Source organism: Equus przewalskii, chromosome 1, assembly GCF_037783145.1.
Source record: "Equus przewalskii isolate Varuska chromosome 1, EquPr2, whole genome shotgun sequence".
NCBI lineage: Eukaryota > Metazoa > Chordata > Mammalia > Perissodactyla > Equidae > Equus > Equus przewalskii.
Window position 1 is genome coordinate 18,073,062 of NC_091831.1, and position 14,504 is coordinate 18,087,565.

At 43.7% G+C, this 14,504-nt stretch overlaps 1 protein-coding gene across 5 annotated transcripts in view; it reads right to left on the reverse strand.

Moving 5' to 3' along the window:
• Positions 1-2,618: 2,618 nt before the first annotated feature.
• Positions 2,619-14,504, reverse strand: part of CASP7 (caspase 7) — a 32,809-nt gene continuing 20,923 nt past the window's right edge. For all 5 annotated transcript variants that reach the window (XM_008506763.2, XM_008506756.2, XM_070596509.1 and 2 more), the window contains 5 exons: positions 11,355-11,491; positions 10,754-10,882; positions 7,998-8,173; positions 7,504-7,636; positions 2,619-4,090 (listed from right to left, as the gene is read on the reverse strand). In XM_008506763.2, coding sequence (XP_008504985.1) covers positions 3,867-4,090; positions 7,504-7,636; positions 7,998-8,173; positions 10,754-10,882; positions 11,355-11,491 — 799 coding nt within the window. In that variant the 3' untranslated portion in view covers positions 2,619-3,866. The remainder of the gene's footprint in view (positions 4,091-7,503; positions 7,637-7,997; positions 8,174-10,753; positions 10,883-11,354; positions 11,492-14,504) is intronic.

Sequence of the window (14,504 nt, forward strand, 5' to 3'; positions counted from 1 at the left end):
AAATGCTCAGCCTTGTATATCTGCAGCCATAATCCCATGTGCCTTCCAAATTTAAATCCTTTGGCACAGTTTGGCTTTATAGGCTGAAAACAAATTTATTAGAAAGTTGTAGTGTCACAAATATTTATACTGCCATATAAACCAAAGCCACGCCAAAGCCAACTCATCATATTTGGCTTTTGTGTTTTCAAATGTTGATCGTGTACTTTTGGAGGGCTACTCGTGTATGAACCTGAAAACTAATGGAGTTTCCATGGCCACATCAGTAGTGTGGTTAGCTGGGGCCTTCTAAATGTGTTCTTGGTGTGTTTGTGCTAATGATTTATGAAGCAAAAAGAATTACTTGTCGTCTGATCCAAAACAAAGCCCTGAGGTCTTTCAAAAGGGTGATCTATGGCCTGTGGGCACACTGGCAGGGAGAGATAATAATTCTCTTGGTGTCTACTGGGCTCCAAGGACAGATGGGAAGAGACAAGCTCTGTGGCTTCAATGGACAACAGCTCCTGTTGCCAACATAAACATGCAAGGAATGACTCCCTTAATCCCGTTCTGTTTGTAAAGGCATTTTAAAGGCTGCAATTCACATTCACAGACACTTTGAGAACATAAACAATTCTACTGTATCACTCAGCAGAAGGCTCATTTAAGATGGAGAAGGGTGTAGAAAGTGTACCATGTAAATTAAGGGCATCACGTAGTTTTACAAAAGAATTTTGCTGAAGGTGAAGAAATGCTTAAAAACGTCTTCCATGAAAGCTCCAAAGTATATATGCTGTTTCTCTAGCTCTTTTTAGGCATATACTATACTATCAGCTCCATGTTCACTGCAGAGGGGGGAGTAAAAATGTGTAAACAAGTGGTCCGTGCCCTCAAAACTCAGCTTCTCAAACTGAAATGTGCACATGGATCCCCTGGGGATCTGGTTAAAATGCAGATTCTTGTTGAGTAGGTCTGGGTGGAGCCTGAGATTCTGCATTTTTGACAAGCTCCCAGGGGATGCTGATGTCATGTCACCGTGCACACACTTGCTCTTGCAAGATACTAAAATATTTACAAGGCAAACAGTGTGAAAGAACCTCTTGATCCGCATTTCTTTAAAGAATCCTTAAGGATGCCATTCCTTCAGAAATTCAGTGGTATCTGGGCTACTGCTATTGTCTCTCTGCCTAATGACACAGATGAATTACTGCTATAAACTGGTGACCACCGCAGCTGTTCACCTGGCCAGATGTTTGCTGGAAAAAGGCCTGAAAGATGAAAAGCTAGACGGAGAGCTGTGCTCCCTGGAAGCCAAAAGGCAGTCAGTCCTTGGACACCAGAGTAGCTGGTCACAACAGATTTCAGGTGATGCACTGCGAGACTGGGCAAAACAAAGGATTCATCAACCAGGGTCTACGCCCTTTCGGTGGGCACCCTTTTTTTTCTCACAGAGGTTTCCTTGAGGTTCTAAACCCTGTGAACACACTGAACCCCAGCACTTTCTTTTGAGACCTATTTTGAAAATTCATAAACATAATAGGCTTATGATGGTTTATGGAAATTTGTTCAGAGAAAAAGCTCAGGGCTGAGCCTAAAGCTGTGAATGTATTAACAGCTAACACTTAAAATAGGCTAGTGATACCTTGAGAAGAAACACAGAGAAACCCAGATTTGAGCCCATTATGCTGGCGAGGACACGGAGACCTGCACTGTCTTCCTCAGATGACAGTGGCAGTGCGCCGCCTGTTGCTCCTGCAAGGGGCAGCTTGGGTTCCAAGTAACAGTGACAGCTAGGAATGTACATTCACCAGAATTGAGTTCTCTGTTAGGGTAACACAGTTGGAATCTCTGACTTTAAAAAATATCAGAAAGTTTAAGAATGGAGGTGTGACTGAACGCATACCCAACCTGCAACAGGATTTCTGATCTTGGTAAACAAGAGTGCCTGCCCAGTGAAGTAGTCAAGGATGAAGGCTCTTTCCTAACAGTGATTTATATCTCCGGTCTAAGGGACAGGAGGTAATTAATACTCATTATTTGTAAGCTTAATACCTATAACTGCTCAGAGAATTAAAAAAATTAACCCTGACACGGGGGATAATTTCTCTCTCTTTCAAGAAGTTTATAAGACAAAAAACTAGAGTGCTTTGATTTTTACTTCAAATTATACTGCAGTTGGACACATTTATTTCTATCATAGGGACCTTTAATTTTCCAAAGAACAGCCTGTGAATTCTGGGAATAGTAGGGTAGATGTTTGTTGATTCTTGATTCATGATCTCCACTTAAATTTTGAACATTTGGTGTGTTTTAGATGGCAGGAAACCAGGAACAAGTCTAATAAACTGGCCCTAAATTAATTTTCTTACTGAAAGATGATACTTCCACGCCATCTGATTTTGTTGCCAAATTAATAGATGGCAGCCCACCACAAACAGCTTTATCAGTTGGTTAACCCATCATGTAAAGAATTTCAGCTTCCTAAGTGATTATTTACTTATTGTTTTATTAGTGTTTCAGCTTCAAAAGAAACATGAATCATATTTTATGTTGATGTCAATCAGCAGGGTCCATTCTCATCCTGTTTTCTCAATTCCCCACTGCCAAAAACACTTCAAAAGGAAAGAAAACTGAGCAGGTTAGGAATTAAGCCACCACGTTTTAATCAATAAATATAAACATTTGTTTGTTAACCAGTTATTAGGCAGAATAAAACAGTAATTTATCAAGAATTCAAAAAACAACATCACCTTGAAAACAAAGTGCAAAAATCTTTACCATGAATTTTACCCCACTTAGAGAATTAGAGGCAACAAAAAATTTACTCAGAAAAAGGCTTGGAATAATCTAAAAAGTTCCAGGTATATTTGAAAGCTACAACAGATTATTTTGCACAGAGTGGCAATACACAGATTATCTGACAACTCGAGGAATAAATGATTGAATGGAGGCATTGCTGAACATCAGGGAATATGATCACTTATATTCACATTAAGGGCTAGGCTTATATCCGTTTCTTATTCTTCCCCTGTGTCGTTATCCCTTGCTCTCCTCTGTATTGCAGGAAATCACATTTCCCAGGGCCCTTGCCACTGGCTTCCTGGTAGGGCTGGAACGGTTTGGTGCTGGAGGAAGACTCGAGGGCAGGAGGAGAGGTGAAGAGGAGGGTCCTTCTCCACGTCTGACTCACCGGCATTGCCTCATCTCAGGCAGGGGATTTGTGCCTGCCATGGCTCCATTTGCTACAACTCTTTGGTGGTCCTAGCTCCCACCAGGTAGCCCCCACCCTGGTTCCAGCTCTTGTGGACAACTCCAGCTTCTGGACTCACGGAACTACATCCATTCAGAGCCCTAGGTGGTAACCACTTCCTTTTGTTTGGCTTTTCCTTTATCATCTAAGTACATCAATTTCCTCTATTAAATTCCCTCTACTGAAACACCTAGGATGGTTTCCATTTTCCTGACTGGATCCTGACTGAAACATATTAGAATCATTAAATTCTTTTCCCCTCTAACTTAGCTGGGAATTTTTGCATGAGAATCCGCCCTACGCCAATGAAAAATCATTTTCTGTTGTATGTACTGTGTACAACAAGGAGAAAGAAATAGGAACAGAAAATTAACCTTAAGAGGAAATTACAAAGTCACCAAATGAATAACCAAAGTCAACAAATGAATTGTAAAAAAAAAAAAAAAAAGCCTCTGAAAATTCAGAGAACATAAGACAGCACCAGAAAGTTTCTTTCCTGTTGAATCAATAAACTTTCCTGAAATTAAAATCCTTTAGAATTTCTGGATATTTCAAGAGTGAGTGTCAAAAAAAAATTGATTCATTAACAAGTGATCTGTCGCTTCTCAGCTAGAGTGCACCCCTGGCATGGTTCTTCTCAGAAGTAGAGTTCCTTGGTGAGCATGGAGACGACACAGGGGATCTGCTTCTTCTGGTGGAAGCGTGGGTCATCCGAGTGAGACTCAAAGTGTCTGGCCACCCTGTGGTTCACCCTGGTGAGGATCTGTATGATCTCCAGACTTTTCCCGTGCTCGTTCAGGATGGAGCAGAGCGCCTGAACAAACCAGGAGCCACTCCCTGGGTTCCTCCATGAGTAATAGCCTTCAACAGGAGAGAAAGAAGATCAAATCAGCCGAGCTGGCCGCTACTCCATCACCACCCAGAATGAGCTCTCCATGTCTGGGAGCTTCACGCCTGCTTTTCTGAAATTATTTCACCCTACTCTGCATGCAAGTCCCTAATGAGAATCAGGCTGCTGTGCTCAGAGAGCAAACAGCTTAGATTTAGAGGGTTGCAGGAAATGCTCAACAAATGCTTTGGTATTTCAGCATGGATACGTATTAGATACCTAAGTGAGTGTGAGACAAGTTGCATATAGAGTTTTCCAAAGGAAATGCTGGAGAACTGCTCCATAACTCTGCAACTTCTCACCACACTTTGGGGTCATGCAACTTTCTAATCCAAGCCTCAAGAGGGGAATTTGCAGGAGACCTCAGAGAATCTTGAGATGTGTTCCTACTGTTAGGGGACATGGAACTACAGCCTGGCTTCTCTTGAAGAAATCCAGAGGTGAGAGGCGGCTGAATTACCAACTGCCTTAAGGAGAGCCTGCTGCCCTGGGAGCACCAGCACTGTAAGGGCAAGGGGTTTGTGCCTCCAGGACCACACATGGTCTATGGCAGAGGAAGCTGGCTCTTGGTTTGCCCTGAATCCTGTCCAGTGGAACTTCTTGAAGGGGCAAGAAGACCTTAACAGATAGAGGCTCGACATGTAGCTTGGAGGATGTCCAGGAGTTGAGGAAGAAATCACAATACACAATCAGGCATAGAGATGCAAATCCAAGGCCCAAGGAGGAACAGGGCCCAGGGAACCAGGAATCATGAAAGTGCCCAAGAGGGAAGCGGCCAGCTTTAATCATCCGACTGATCCAGAGCACGAGAAACCAGGTGACCCTGGGACCCAGGCTTTACCCTTAACTTGCCTCCCTCCCTCTCTACTTCCCTCTCAACTTTGATGCCAGAGAATCTAAAAAGGGATCTGGCAAGTGGAGGAGGAGATGAGAAAGCTGAAGGCTCAAGGTCCTCTCAGCACCTTAGCCCTCTAGGAGGGCTGATCTTGAATTGAGAGGAATTTAAAGCCAAGTCAGGCTCAGGATTTGTTACTCATACTGGACATTCTGGTTTCAGTGCTGCGATTGTTGTGACTTTAAAAGGTGACCACAATATTGTCTAATATCTTCGCACGAACGGCAAAGCTATGCACCTGCTGAAGTTTTCATCCAGGGGAAGGGAAGATTCCACCACCCTCATCCTCCCCAATTTAAAAGGACAGTAGGAAACAAAATAAAGCTGTGCTTGGTTTATGTGATGAGCTGTGCATCTTCCTCCTACTGCCAATTGGTCATACCAGTTTGAGGAGAATGGAGTCATCATCTTTATCATTTATAACAATCAGCTATTGAATAAATGGACATTAAACAGAAATAACCTATTTGTGTAAAATGATTGAGGTGCACTTAGAATTCTTTCCTGCAGCACAGAGTACTGGTGACTATCAGCATGAGGATTCGAGCTCTATGGTGTTAGCAGTCTGACAATGGGTTCCATTTGTAGAGGGGAGGTCAGAGAAGTTATCTCATCTAATACAATAAGCTGGTCAGGATGGACCCATTTCATTACTGCCCTCAGGTTCGTGTCCCCTAACCCCTGTCCTACAGGGCTCCGAGGTAACCATTTTGAAATCCAAATCTCATCCTGAGGCTCTCCTGCCTAGAACAGTTCCCTCGTGCTCCTTTATCAGGCTGAAGTTCCGTCTACCCAGCACAGCACACAGGGCCCACTACAAGGCGGCCCCTTGCCCACCTGTCCAGGTTTTAACCTTGCCAATGCCCTGCCACACCCCGTGCTATGGTCTCTCTCAGTCTCTCTGCCACGTGAGGACACAGTGAGAAGACAGCTGTCTATAAGCCAGGAAGACAGCCCTCATCAGAAACCAAGCTGGCCGGCACCTTGATCTCGAACCTCCCAGAACGGTGAGAAATAAACTTTTGTGGTTTAAGCCGTTCAGTCTGTGGAATTTTGTTACAGCAACCCAAGCAGAATAACAGACCCCGTGGTCCAACCCTGAGTCTGACCAAAGCTTTGGGCTATCCCACCCCGTGGCACGCTGTCTGGTAAGCCACCTCACCCTTCCCCCTGTTGATTTTCCAAGATTCAGCTCTTTTTTAGGAAATCCTCTGTCGCCTGCCTCCCTGGAAGAGTCCACCCTTCCTCCTTGAGTTCCCCCAGACCTCATGAGGAGCATCTACAACTCCGCCACCAGGTTTGTTTACACAGAGAGATGCCCCCATCACACGCCTCCCTCTCACGAGCAGGAAGACCAAACTATTCTCTTACATGACCCCTAAAACTTGTAAAGTTATCCTCACAGAATCTCACCTGCACATCCTGCTAGAGCTGGTTTTCCAAACACACCAACCTATTTATTGTACCCAGTTCCTTTGTATTGAGCACGTGACAAACGACTACAGCTCGGAGAATTCTAACTTGATAGTTTTTACCCAAGACAAAGGAAGGACTCCCACTGAACTGACTCAGGCAAATGCAGAGCTTGGTAAATAATGAGTAGGCTAGCTCATTACTGGCATTTTCTGGTTCCTGTTTACATGTTGCGGTGTGAAGGGGTCCTCGCCCGAGCTACAGCTCTATGGTGTACTGAACTCTCTACGTGACCTTGGGCACATCACTTAAGCTCACTCAAACTCTAGTTTTCATCTGTAAAATTAGGACCACAGTAACACCTTTCCTAACCACCTACACAATTATTATAAGGATGACATAAGGTAAAGGGTATGAAAAACACTATATATTTTAAAGTGCTATAGAAATGTTTGTTCTTATAATTAACCAATAATAATAGTAATAATGAATGAGAGAATTCAGCTTTCTTGGAGAAAAAAGTGAATACTTCCCTGAGATATGCAGAATAGTGGCTCCCAGAGATCTCCGTGCCCTAACCCTGAAACCTGAGAACACGTTACCTGACATGATGGAGAGGACTTTGCAGATGTGATTAATGAGATGGAAATGAGACGGGAGATTATCTGGGATTATCTGGGGGGGGGCCCCAATGTAATCATAGGAGTCCTTAAAAGAAGAGAACGTGTCCCAGCTGTGGTGAGAGAAAGTGAAGGGAGGATGGAAGAAGGGTCAGAGAGAGGTGGGTTGCTGTTTGTGAAGACAGTGGAAAGGGGTCCTAAGCTAAAGAAGGCAGGAGGTTGTAACATGCTGGAGAAAGCAAGGCCACAGATTGTTCCCCGCTATGTCTCCAGAAGGAACGTAACCCTGTCAATCCGTTCTGGAATTCTGACCTCCAGAACTGCAGGATAATACATTTGTGTGTTTCAGGCCACTATGTTTGTGGTAATTGATCACTACAGCAATAGGAAACTAATACAGCCCCAGGCCTGCATTTTGATGGTGGAATGGCCATGGTCTGGTCAGCAGACTTGATACCTGGAACTGTGGAATAGGCGAAGAGAAAGTCGGCTTCAACTGGGACCTTATATCGAGGATTAGCATCTGTGTCGTCATTGATAGGCCCCGAGTCGGCCTGGATCCCGTCATCAAGCTCTGTCCCTCGGCAAGCCTGAATATCAAAGCAGAGATCACTCCATGGAGTCAGGAATGGAAACGTGTGTGCTGTTCACCACTGGATCCCAGTGCCTAGAACTGTGCTTGGCAAGAACTAGTAGCTCACTGATAATGTGATGAGTGAATGTGTCGAATTAATAAGCAAAGCAAATAAAAGTAGTGCAATGTCTTGAAGAAACCCTCATAATTTGTGATCTGATGTCAACACAGATGCCAAGCATTTAGAGGGAGCAAAACAAAACCCAAATGTGCATACCCCAAGTGAAATAGCACATACATGTGCAAAAATGAGACAATCTGAGTCACTCTCTAATCTTTTCCCATTTCCAATTGTACTGGCTGTGAAAAGTGATTACCTGAATGAAGAAGAGTTTGGGTTTCTCTAAAAGGGTTTTACATCTATCTCCCCTAAAATGGCCTGTCAAGTCCTTTATTGGTGTCTTGCCATCTGTTCCATAAATTAAATTTTCTTCTCCGTGGCTTAATAAGATGCAGGCGAAGCAGGCTGAATTTCGGTGGTCCTCTTCAGAAGCTGCAAGCAAGTGATTTGAACATTGAAAAGTTAAAACATAAGTCCTGTGGGACCTCAGATGCAATATTCTCTTCCAGGCTGGCAGCTGCCACTGACTTAGAGAGGCACTCAGAGGAAAGAGCACTTCTTTGGAGAGAAGGAGGACCTGTGGAGAGAAGTTAGAGAGAGCAAGAATTCTAGAATTCTCACTCTGTCTGAAACCAGAATGGGGCTGCCTCATGACGACGTGAGCCCCAAGTGCGAGAGGGGTTCAGGCAGCCACTGAGAGGCAGCATACTGGGGGGCCAGAGGCTGTGGCCTCTGTTCGTTAGGTTTGTGACACGGGGCAAGTTACTTTTGTGTCTTGGTTTCCTTGTCTGTAAAATGGACACGATCGTACCTACTCAATGAGTGAATATTTGCAAAGCAAGCCACATAATAAATATGCGAGTATTTGTTAAAGAAAATAAGTCACGCTAAGTGAAATGAGCCAGTCACTAAAGGAAAAATACTTTACGATTCCACTTAGGAGGTACCTAGGGGAGTCACGTTCAGAGGCAGAAAGTAGAATGGTGGCTGCCAGGCGCCGGGGGAGGGGGCCGTGGGTAGTTAGTGTTTAATGGAGACAGAGTTTCAGTTTTGAAAGATGAAAAGAATTCTGGAGATGGATGGTGATGATGCTTACCTAATAATCTGAACGCCACTGAACTGTACACTTAAATAGGGGTAAAATGGCAAGTTTTATGTTATGTGTATTTTACCACAATTTAAAAAGTAAAAAATAAAAATTTCAGGAAAGGAAAGAATATAAAATAAAAATGCTAGATTGGCTGTCAATTTAGGATACAGGGAGGAATCGTAAACTACGTAACCGGTTGGCACAGCTCGAACTCATCTAAGGTTCTACAAGTCTAACTAACTAGCCAGATAGCTAACTAATTTAACCTATGCTTTCTTCTCTGTGATCAACAATGGGGGAAGAATAAGGTTTAGAATTTCTTGAGTACCCATGATGTGCAGTGGCCTAGGTACTTTGCATGAGTTATTTTATGTAATCTTTACAAGAGCCCCTTGAAGGAGGCCTCATTAATCTTCATTTCACTGATAAAAAATGGAATCTTGAAGAGGTCCCATAATTTTGCTCAAAGGCAGAACGACCTGTCGGAGCCTTACAGCCCTGCCACCGCCTCAGTTCCCAGCAGACCAGGTGTGGCCTCTCCCATTTCCATCGTGGCTGGACCTGTGCATCGATCTGCACAGTGATTCTGTATCAGTTTGACAACAGAGGTACAAGGCGATGGAATTCTTTCTCCCCCTTAGCTTATCTTAAGATCAGATGAATTAAAACAGAGTTGGAAAATGGGAGTTTTGCCCTCACTGGAACCTACTACAAGTACAGTAAAAAAAAACCAAAAACCAACCGCTTTGCTATTTTGATAGGACAGTAAATGAAAATTCCGTGATCGTGACATGCTCTGGGCTCGGGTGGAATGACATGCTTTTCATAAGAACAGAAACTAAAATTGTGCCATCTGTATAGGCTGTTCCACTTCTCAAAGCATGATCACGAACTTTCTCTCGGCTAATCCTCACTGTAATCCTAAGAAACAGGAGGTGCTGGTATCACGATCCGCATTTCAGGAAGCGAAGACTCAGGAAGGCACACTTGCCTTGTCCAGGCCGCCCAGCGGTTTGAACTTGGATTAGACCCCAAACGCACACTCCTGGCTCCAGTCTCCTCTACCATGAGGTCTACCATGGTACAGAAGATTCATGTTTCAAGAAATTAGGAAAAGATGCCTAGTTTTTAAAAATATAAGAGAGGGTATTTAAGACAGGGTGTTACAAAAGAGGGTGGGATCTTTTTTGTGTTTATCTGTGTAACCAAGAAAAGCAGCAGTGATTTCAACTGTGGGCCTGTCCGCTGCCTGGGGCTCAGTGTCTAATGAGTTAGTGAGGTATCACTTTCAAACACTCGCCCTAAATGCCAGAACACCCCACGGGCATCCATTAGACAGTGTGGTGTAAGAGAGAATGCCGTTGTTCCAGAGTCGAAAGACTGAGGCTTGAGTTTGGTTCTGTACCTTCAGTATGTCCCTTATCCTCTCTACAGCTCTGTCCCTACAATCATAAAAGAGGCATGATAACATTCCGGTGGCCAACACTGCAGGGGTTGTGTTAAAGATCTAATGAAATAATTTTGTGTGAGTGCTGTATAAAAAATAAGGTAGTTTGAAGCATATGGGGGTAATTGTTCTCTATCTGCCACCAGGGAAAAGTTTACGCTTAAACTTTGCTCTGGACAGAAAGACAGATTTGTCACCTCCTTAGGAATTAGCTTTTTGAAACCGAGACTGTTCTGTAGATACAGAACCTATTTCTCTTGCTGTAATGTAAACTGATTGCGTCCTTTTAGGGAGAGATCTAAGTTTCCTGAAAGAGACCTGCCTACCCCAGAGACAGGTATGGAGTGGCCAGGAGGAAAGGAAGGCTTCCCACACTGAGATCCCTCTGTCCTGTGAAGGCATCCTCCGAGACCGGCTGGGCCCTGCCCCTCTCGGCGGCAGGAAGAAGACAGAGGGAGGAAGGGTAGGTGTGCACCTTGTTTCAGCAGACTTTTCATCTTGGCACAAGAGCAGTCGTTATAGACGACCACGTCGAAACCCAGGTTTCGGAAGCACTTGAAAAGGGCCTCAGCATCTTTGTCTGTTCCGTTTCGGACGCCCATTCCTGTGGGAATCAAGCATCAAGTCCACAATGTGCAATCCCTGGCTGAGCCCTGTGTGCTGACATCATCCAGCCAGGTGCTCTGGTGTAAACAATGCTGCCAAGGTCACAATTTAAATGAGCAAGAGAAATAAGAAGCAAAATCAAAGGAAAGAGAGTAACTCGGCCCACCCGCAAATGTGAGCCTCATCAGGGGAGCTCTGAGCTCCAGTCAAGGTCAAACAGCTCCCAATGATTCTTAGTCCTTTGGTCCAAGTCCCACATCAGCTAATGCACCTTGTGGGACCTTAGATTGAAAGTTTCCGAGTTCCCGGCTTCCCTCTCTCCTGGTCACGCGAATACCATCTGCGGAGGGGCTGTCTGCCACAGCAGATCGGCTCAGCATGTTTCTGACGAACGTCTGCCACAAGTCTAAAGACAAGCTGAAGCAAGTGGAGGGGACCAGGAAAGGCAAGCCCATGCCCACAACACCTACCTGTACCTCTGTCGAAGTTCTTGTTGTTTATTATGACGCATTTGCCCACCTTCTCAAAGTTCATGTTATACTGATATGTAGGCTCTCGGTTGCGGTTGGTCGTGATGGATCTCTCTGGGCCATTTTTCTTCTTCTTACTGGGGAAATAGAAAGCCAGTCAGGGGCTGTGGGGGACATTTGGACAGTAATGGCGTCTTGATTTTACTACTAGCATGAAAGGGGTGCCCAAGAAAGCTGCAATATCTGTGAAGAGATGACCTGGGGCGAACAGATGGCTCTGTTGAATTGTCACAGATAAAAGGAACAGGATCTCCTGCTTCATTTCATTAGATGCTAGAGAAATACAAATTCAAATTGCAATGTGATACGAGCAGGCACTCACCAGAAGGGCTACAATGTACTGGGAACCATGTTCAGCACCTGGAATTATCACAGATTACAGGTGGGCACCTGTTTTGTACATCCATTGTGGAAAACTGGCAGAATCAACGAAAACCAAACTTAAACATATCCTAGGACAGAACAATTCCATTCCTGGGTATATTTCCCAAAGTAGAGCACACACCTTTACCAAAAGAAAGATCCACAGACGTGCACAGCAGGACTGTTAAATATTAGCCCCAAAAGGAAATAATCCAATTGTCCACTTACAGTAGAATGGATAAGTTATTGAACATTCATACAATGCGATACAAGGCAACGATAATGAAGAAACCATGACAACATGAAGTCACATGAATGAATCTCACAACTATAATATTGAGCAAAAGAACTCACATACAAGAAAACTAATACTTGGTATTAGAAGTCAGGAGGTGGTTTTCTCTGTGGTGGGAGAGTTAGGGACTGGAAGGGACATAAGGACTGTCTCAGATGCTGGTCATATTTTATTTCTTGATGTGGGTGCTGGTTACATGGGTGTGTCAGTGAAAATTCTAAGTGTGGGCCACTTTTCTCTGTGGATGTTATAATTCAATTAACATTTACACTAAAAGGGAAAAAACAGAAACAGCAATTTAAAAAAGAAAGCAGGCCTCTTCCCATCTCCAGACACGGACTGTCCAGTTTACCAAAAGTCTGGCATGTAGGTAGTGAGGCTGGAACATGCGCATCATCGTGAGGTCAGAGAAAAAAATGCCAAATGCGAGTGTGGAACAGGCTTGCTAGTCATCCACCCAAATGTAAGCTCCAAGAGAGGAAAGTTTTTATCTGTTCTGAAAAATCACTGAATCCCCCATACTTAGAACATCTGGCACATCAGTTGCTCAATAAATATCTTTTATAAACTACAGACCAATATCTCTTATGAAGATAGATGCAAAAATCCTTAACAAAATATTAGCAAGCCAAATCCAGTAATCCATAAATAGGATTGTACACCATGACCTGGTGCGACTGATCCTAGGAACGCAAGGTTGGTTTAATATCCAAAAATCAATTAATATAATATATCCTATTAACAGAATAAAGGACAAAAACATATGATCAACTCAATTGATACAGAAAAAACATATGACAAAATCCAACACTGTTAAGATAAAAATGCTACATAAACTAGGATTACAACAGAACAAACTCAACCGAAAAGAGCATCTATGAAAAACCCACAACTAATATCATACTTAATGATAAAAGACTGAATGCTTCTCCCCTAAGGTCAGGAACAATGCAAACGTGTCCACTCTTGCCATTCTTATTAAATATTCTGTGAGAGGTTCCAGTCAGGGCAATTGGGTTTACAAAAAAATTGTTACATGAATGAATGGAGCCTTATCCTCTCATTTTGCAGATATGGAAACTGAGGTGCACAGAGAGGCAGGGGGTTGTCCAAGGTCACCCAGCCAGTGGTCAGCAAAGTGGGACCATCACCTAGGCCTTAGACTTCATGTCAGCATTCGAGAGCGCCCTTGAATATTTTTTAGAATGATTCGTCTGCCATCCTCCCAAATCTCTCCTCAAAAGTTGGAAGAAGTAAAGCAAAAGTGAAAACTAAGCTTGTTACCTGACAACTGTGGGTCCAGGATATTTTACTGAGCCTTCATTGAATCTTATCTGCTGTAGTTTCTCAGAATCTCTGAGAGGACCTGTTCCTTCCCCTTGCCCCTCCTACCTTGATCCACATTACAGATCAGCTGTGTGTGTTGCACCTTCAGGTTCTTATTGCTATTTTCAACTTCAACATGACTTTATCCTCCACTTTCTTAAGGCCAAATTTCTTCCATGATATCATTTTATTTTTAAAAGAGAAAAATCTTGAATCTGTTCTCCTAGCTTCTCCAGACTGTTTCCTCTCTTTGTTTTCTATCTGGATTTGAGGGTTGATGCCAGTTTTTCCTCACACTTCTTCCCCTGAGAGAGGCAGCACGAAAGAGCCAGGGACTCGAGGCCAGACATCTGCCACGTGACCTGGGATAGTGAGTCGCTGCCCTTCCCAGAGCATCCGCCTCCTCTCCTGGACAAAGGAGACTTCTGTGGCTGTCACAGAATTAGATGGGAGACTCATGGCAACAGGGCCGCCACCTCCCAGGCCTCCATAAAAGCTCAGCGGAGACGAAAATCAGCCAGGTGAGCATTTGTGCTGTTCAAGGACACATCATGCTGGGAGGAGTGGGATTTATTTCCTTATTATCCCCCTGTCAATGACCCCTACTGACAGTGTCCTCTGTGCATGTTAAAATATCTGCACACAATCTTTCATAGATAAACAAAATCTTTGGTCTTCAGTTGATGCCTCCCAGGTAGACGGAGGGACATAATCATACCCACATTATAGGTAATAACCGCAATTTGTCAATGCTTCCTACGGGCTGGGATCTTGTTAAAACTCTCACCTGCATTTTCTCATTGGCTCCTGGCAGGTCTTCAGCTAATTTAAGGCCACTCAAAGACTCGAATAAGAGTCACATGAAGCCTGGCAGGCTGGAGATCACAGTTCATGCACTAAAGCCCTTTCGGATACATTCTACTTCGATCTTTTGCAATATGGATTATTTTAAAGCAAACTGAACAACAGCATCAGAGTAATAAACGAGCTGTGATTTTTTTAAGCTGCCATCAGACCACCCTCAATGATGAGCAAAACAGTCAGCGAACATCTTTTATCAGAAAAACAGGCTTGGATATAAATTACATGAAAACGAAAAGGATTCC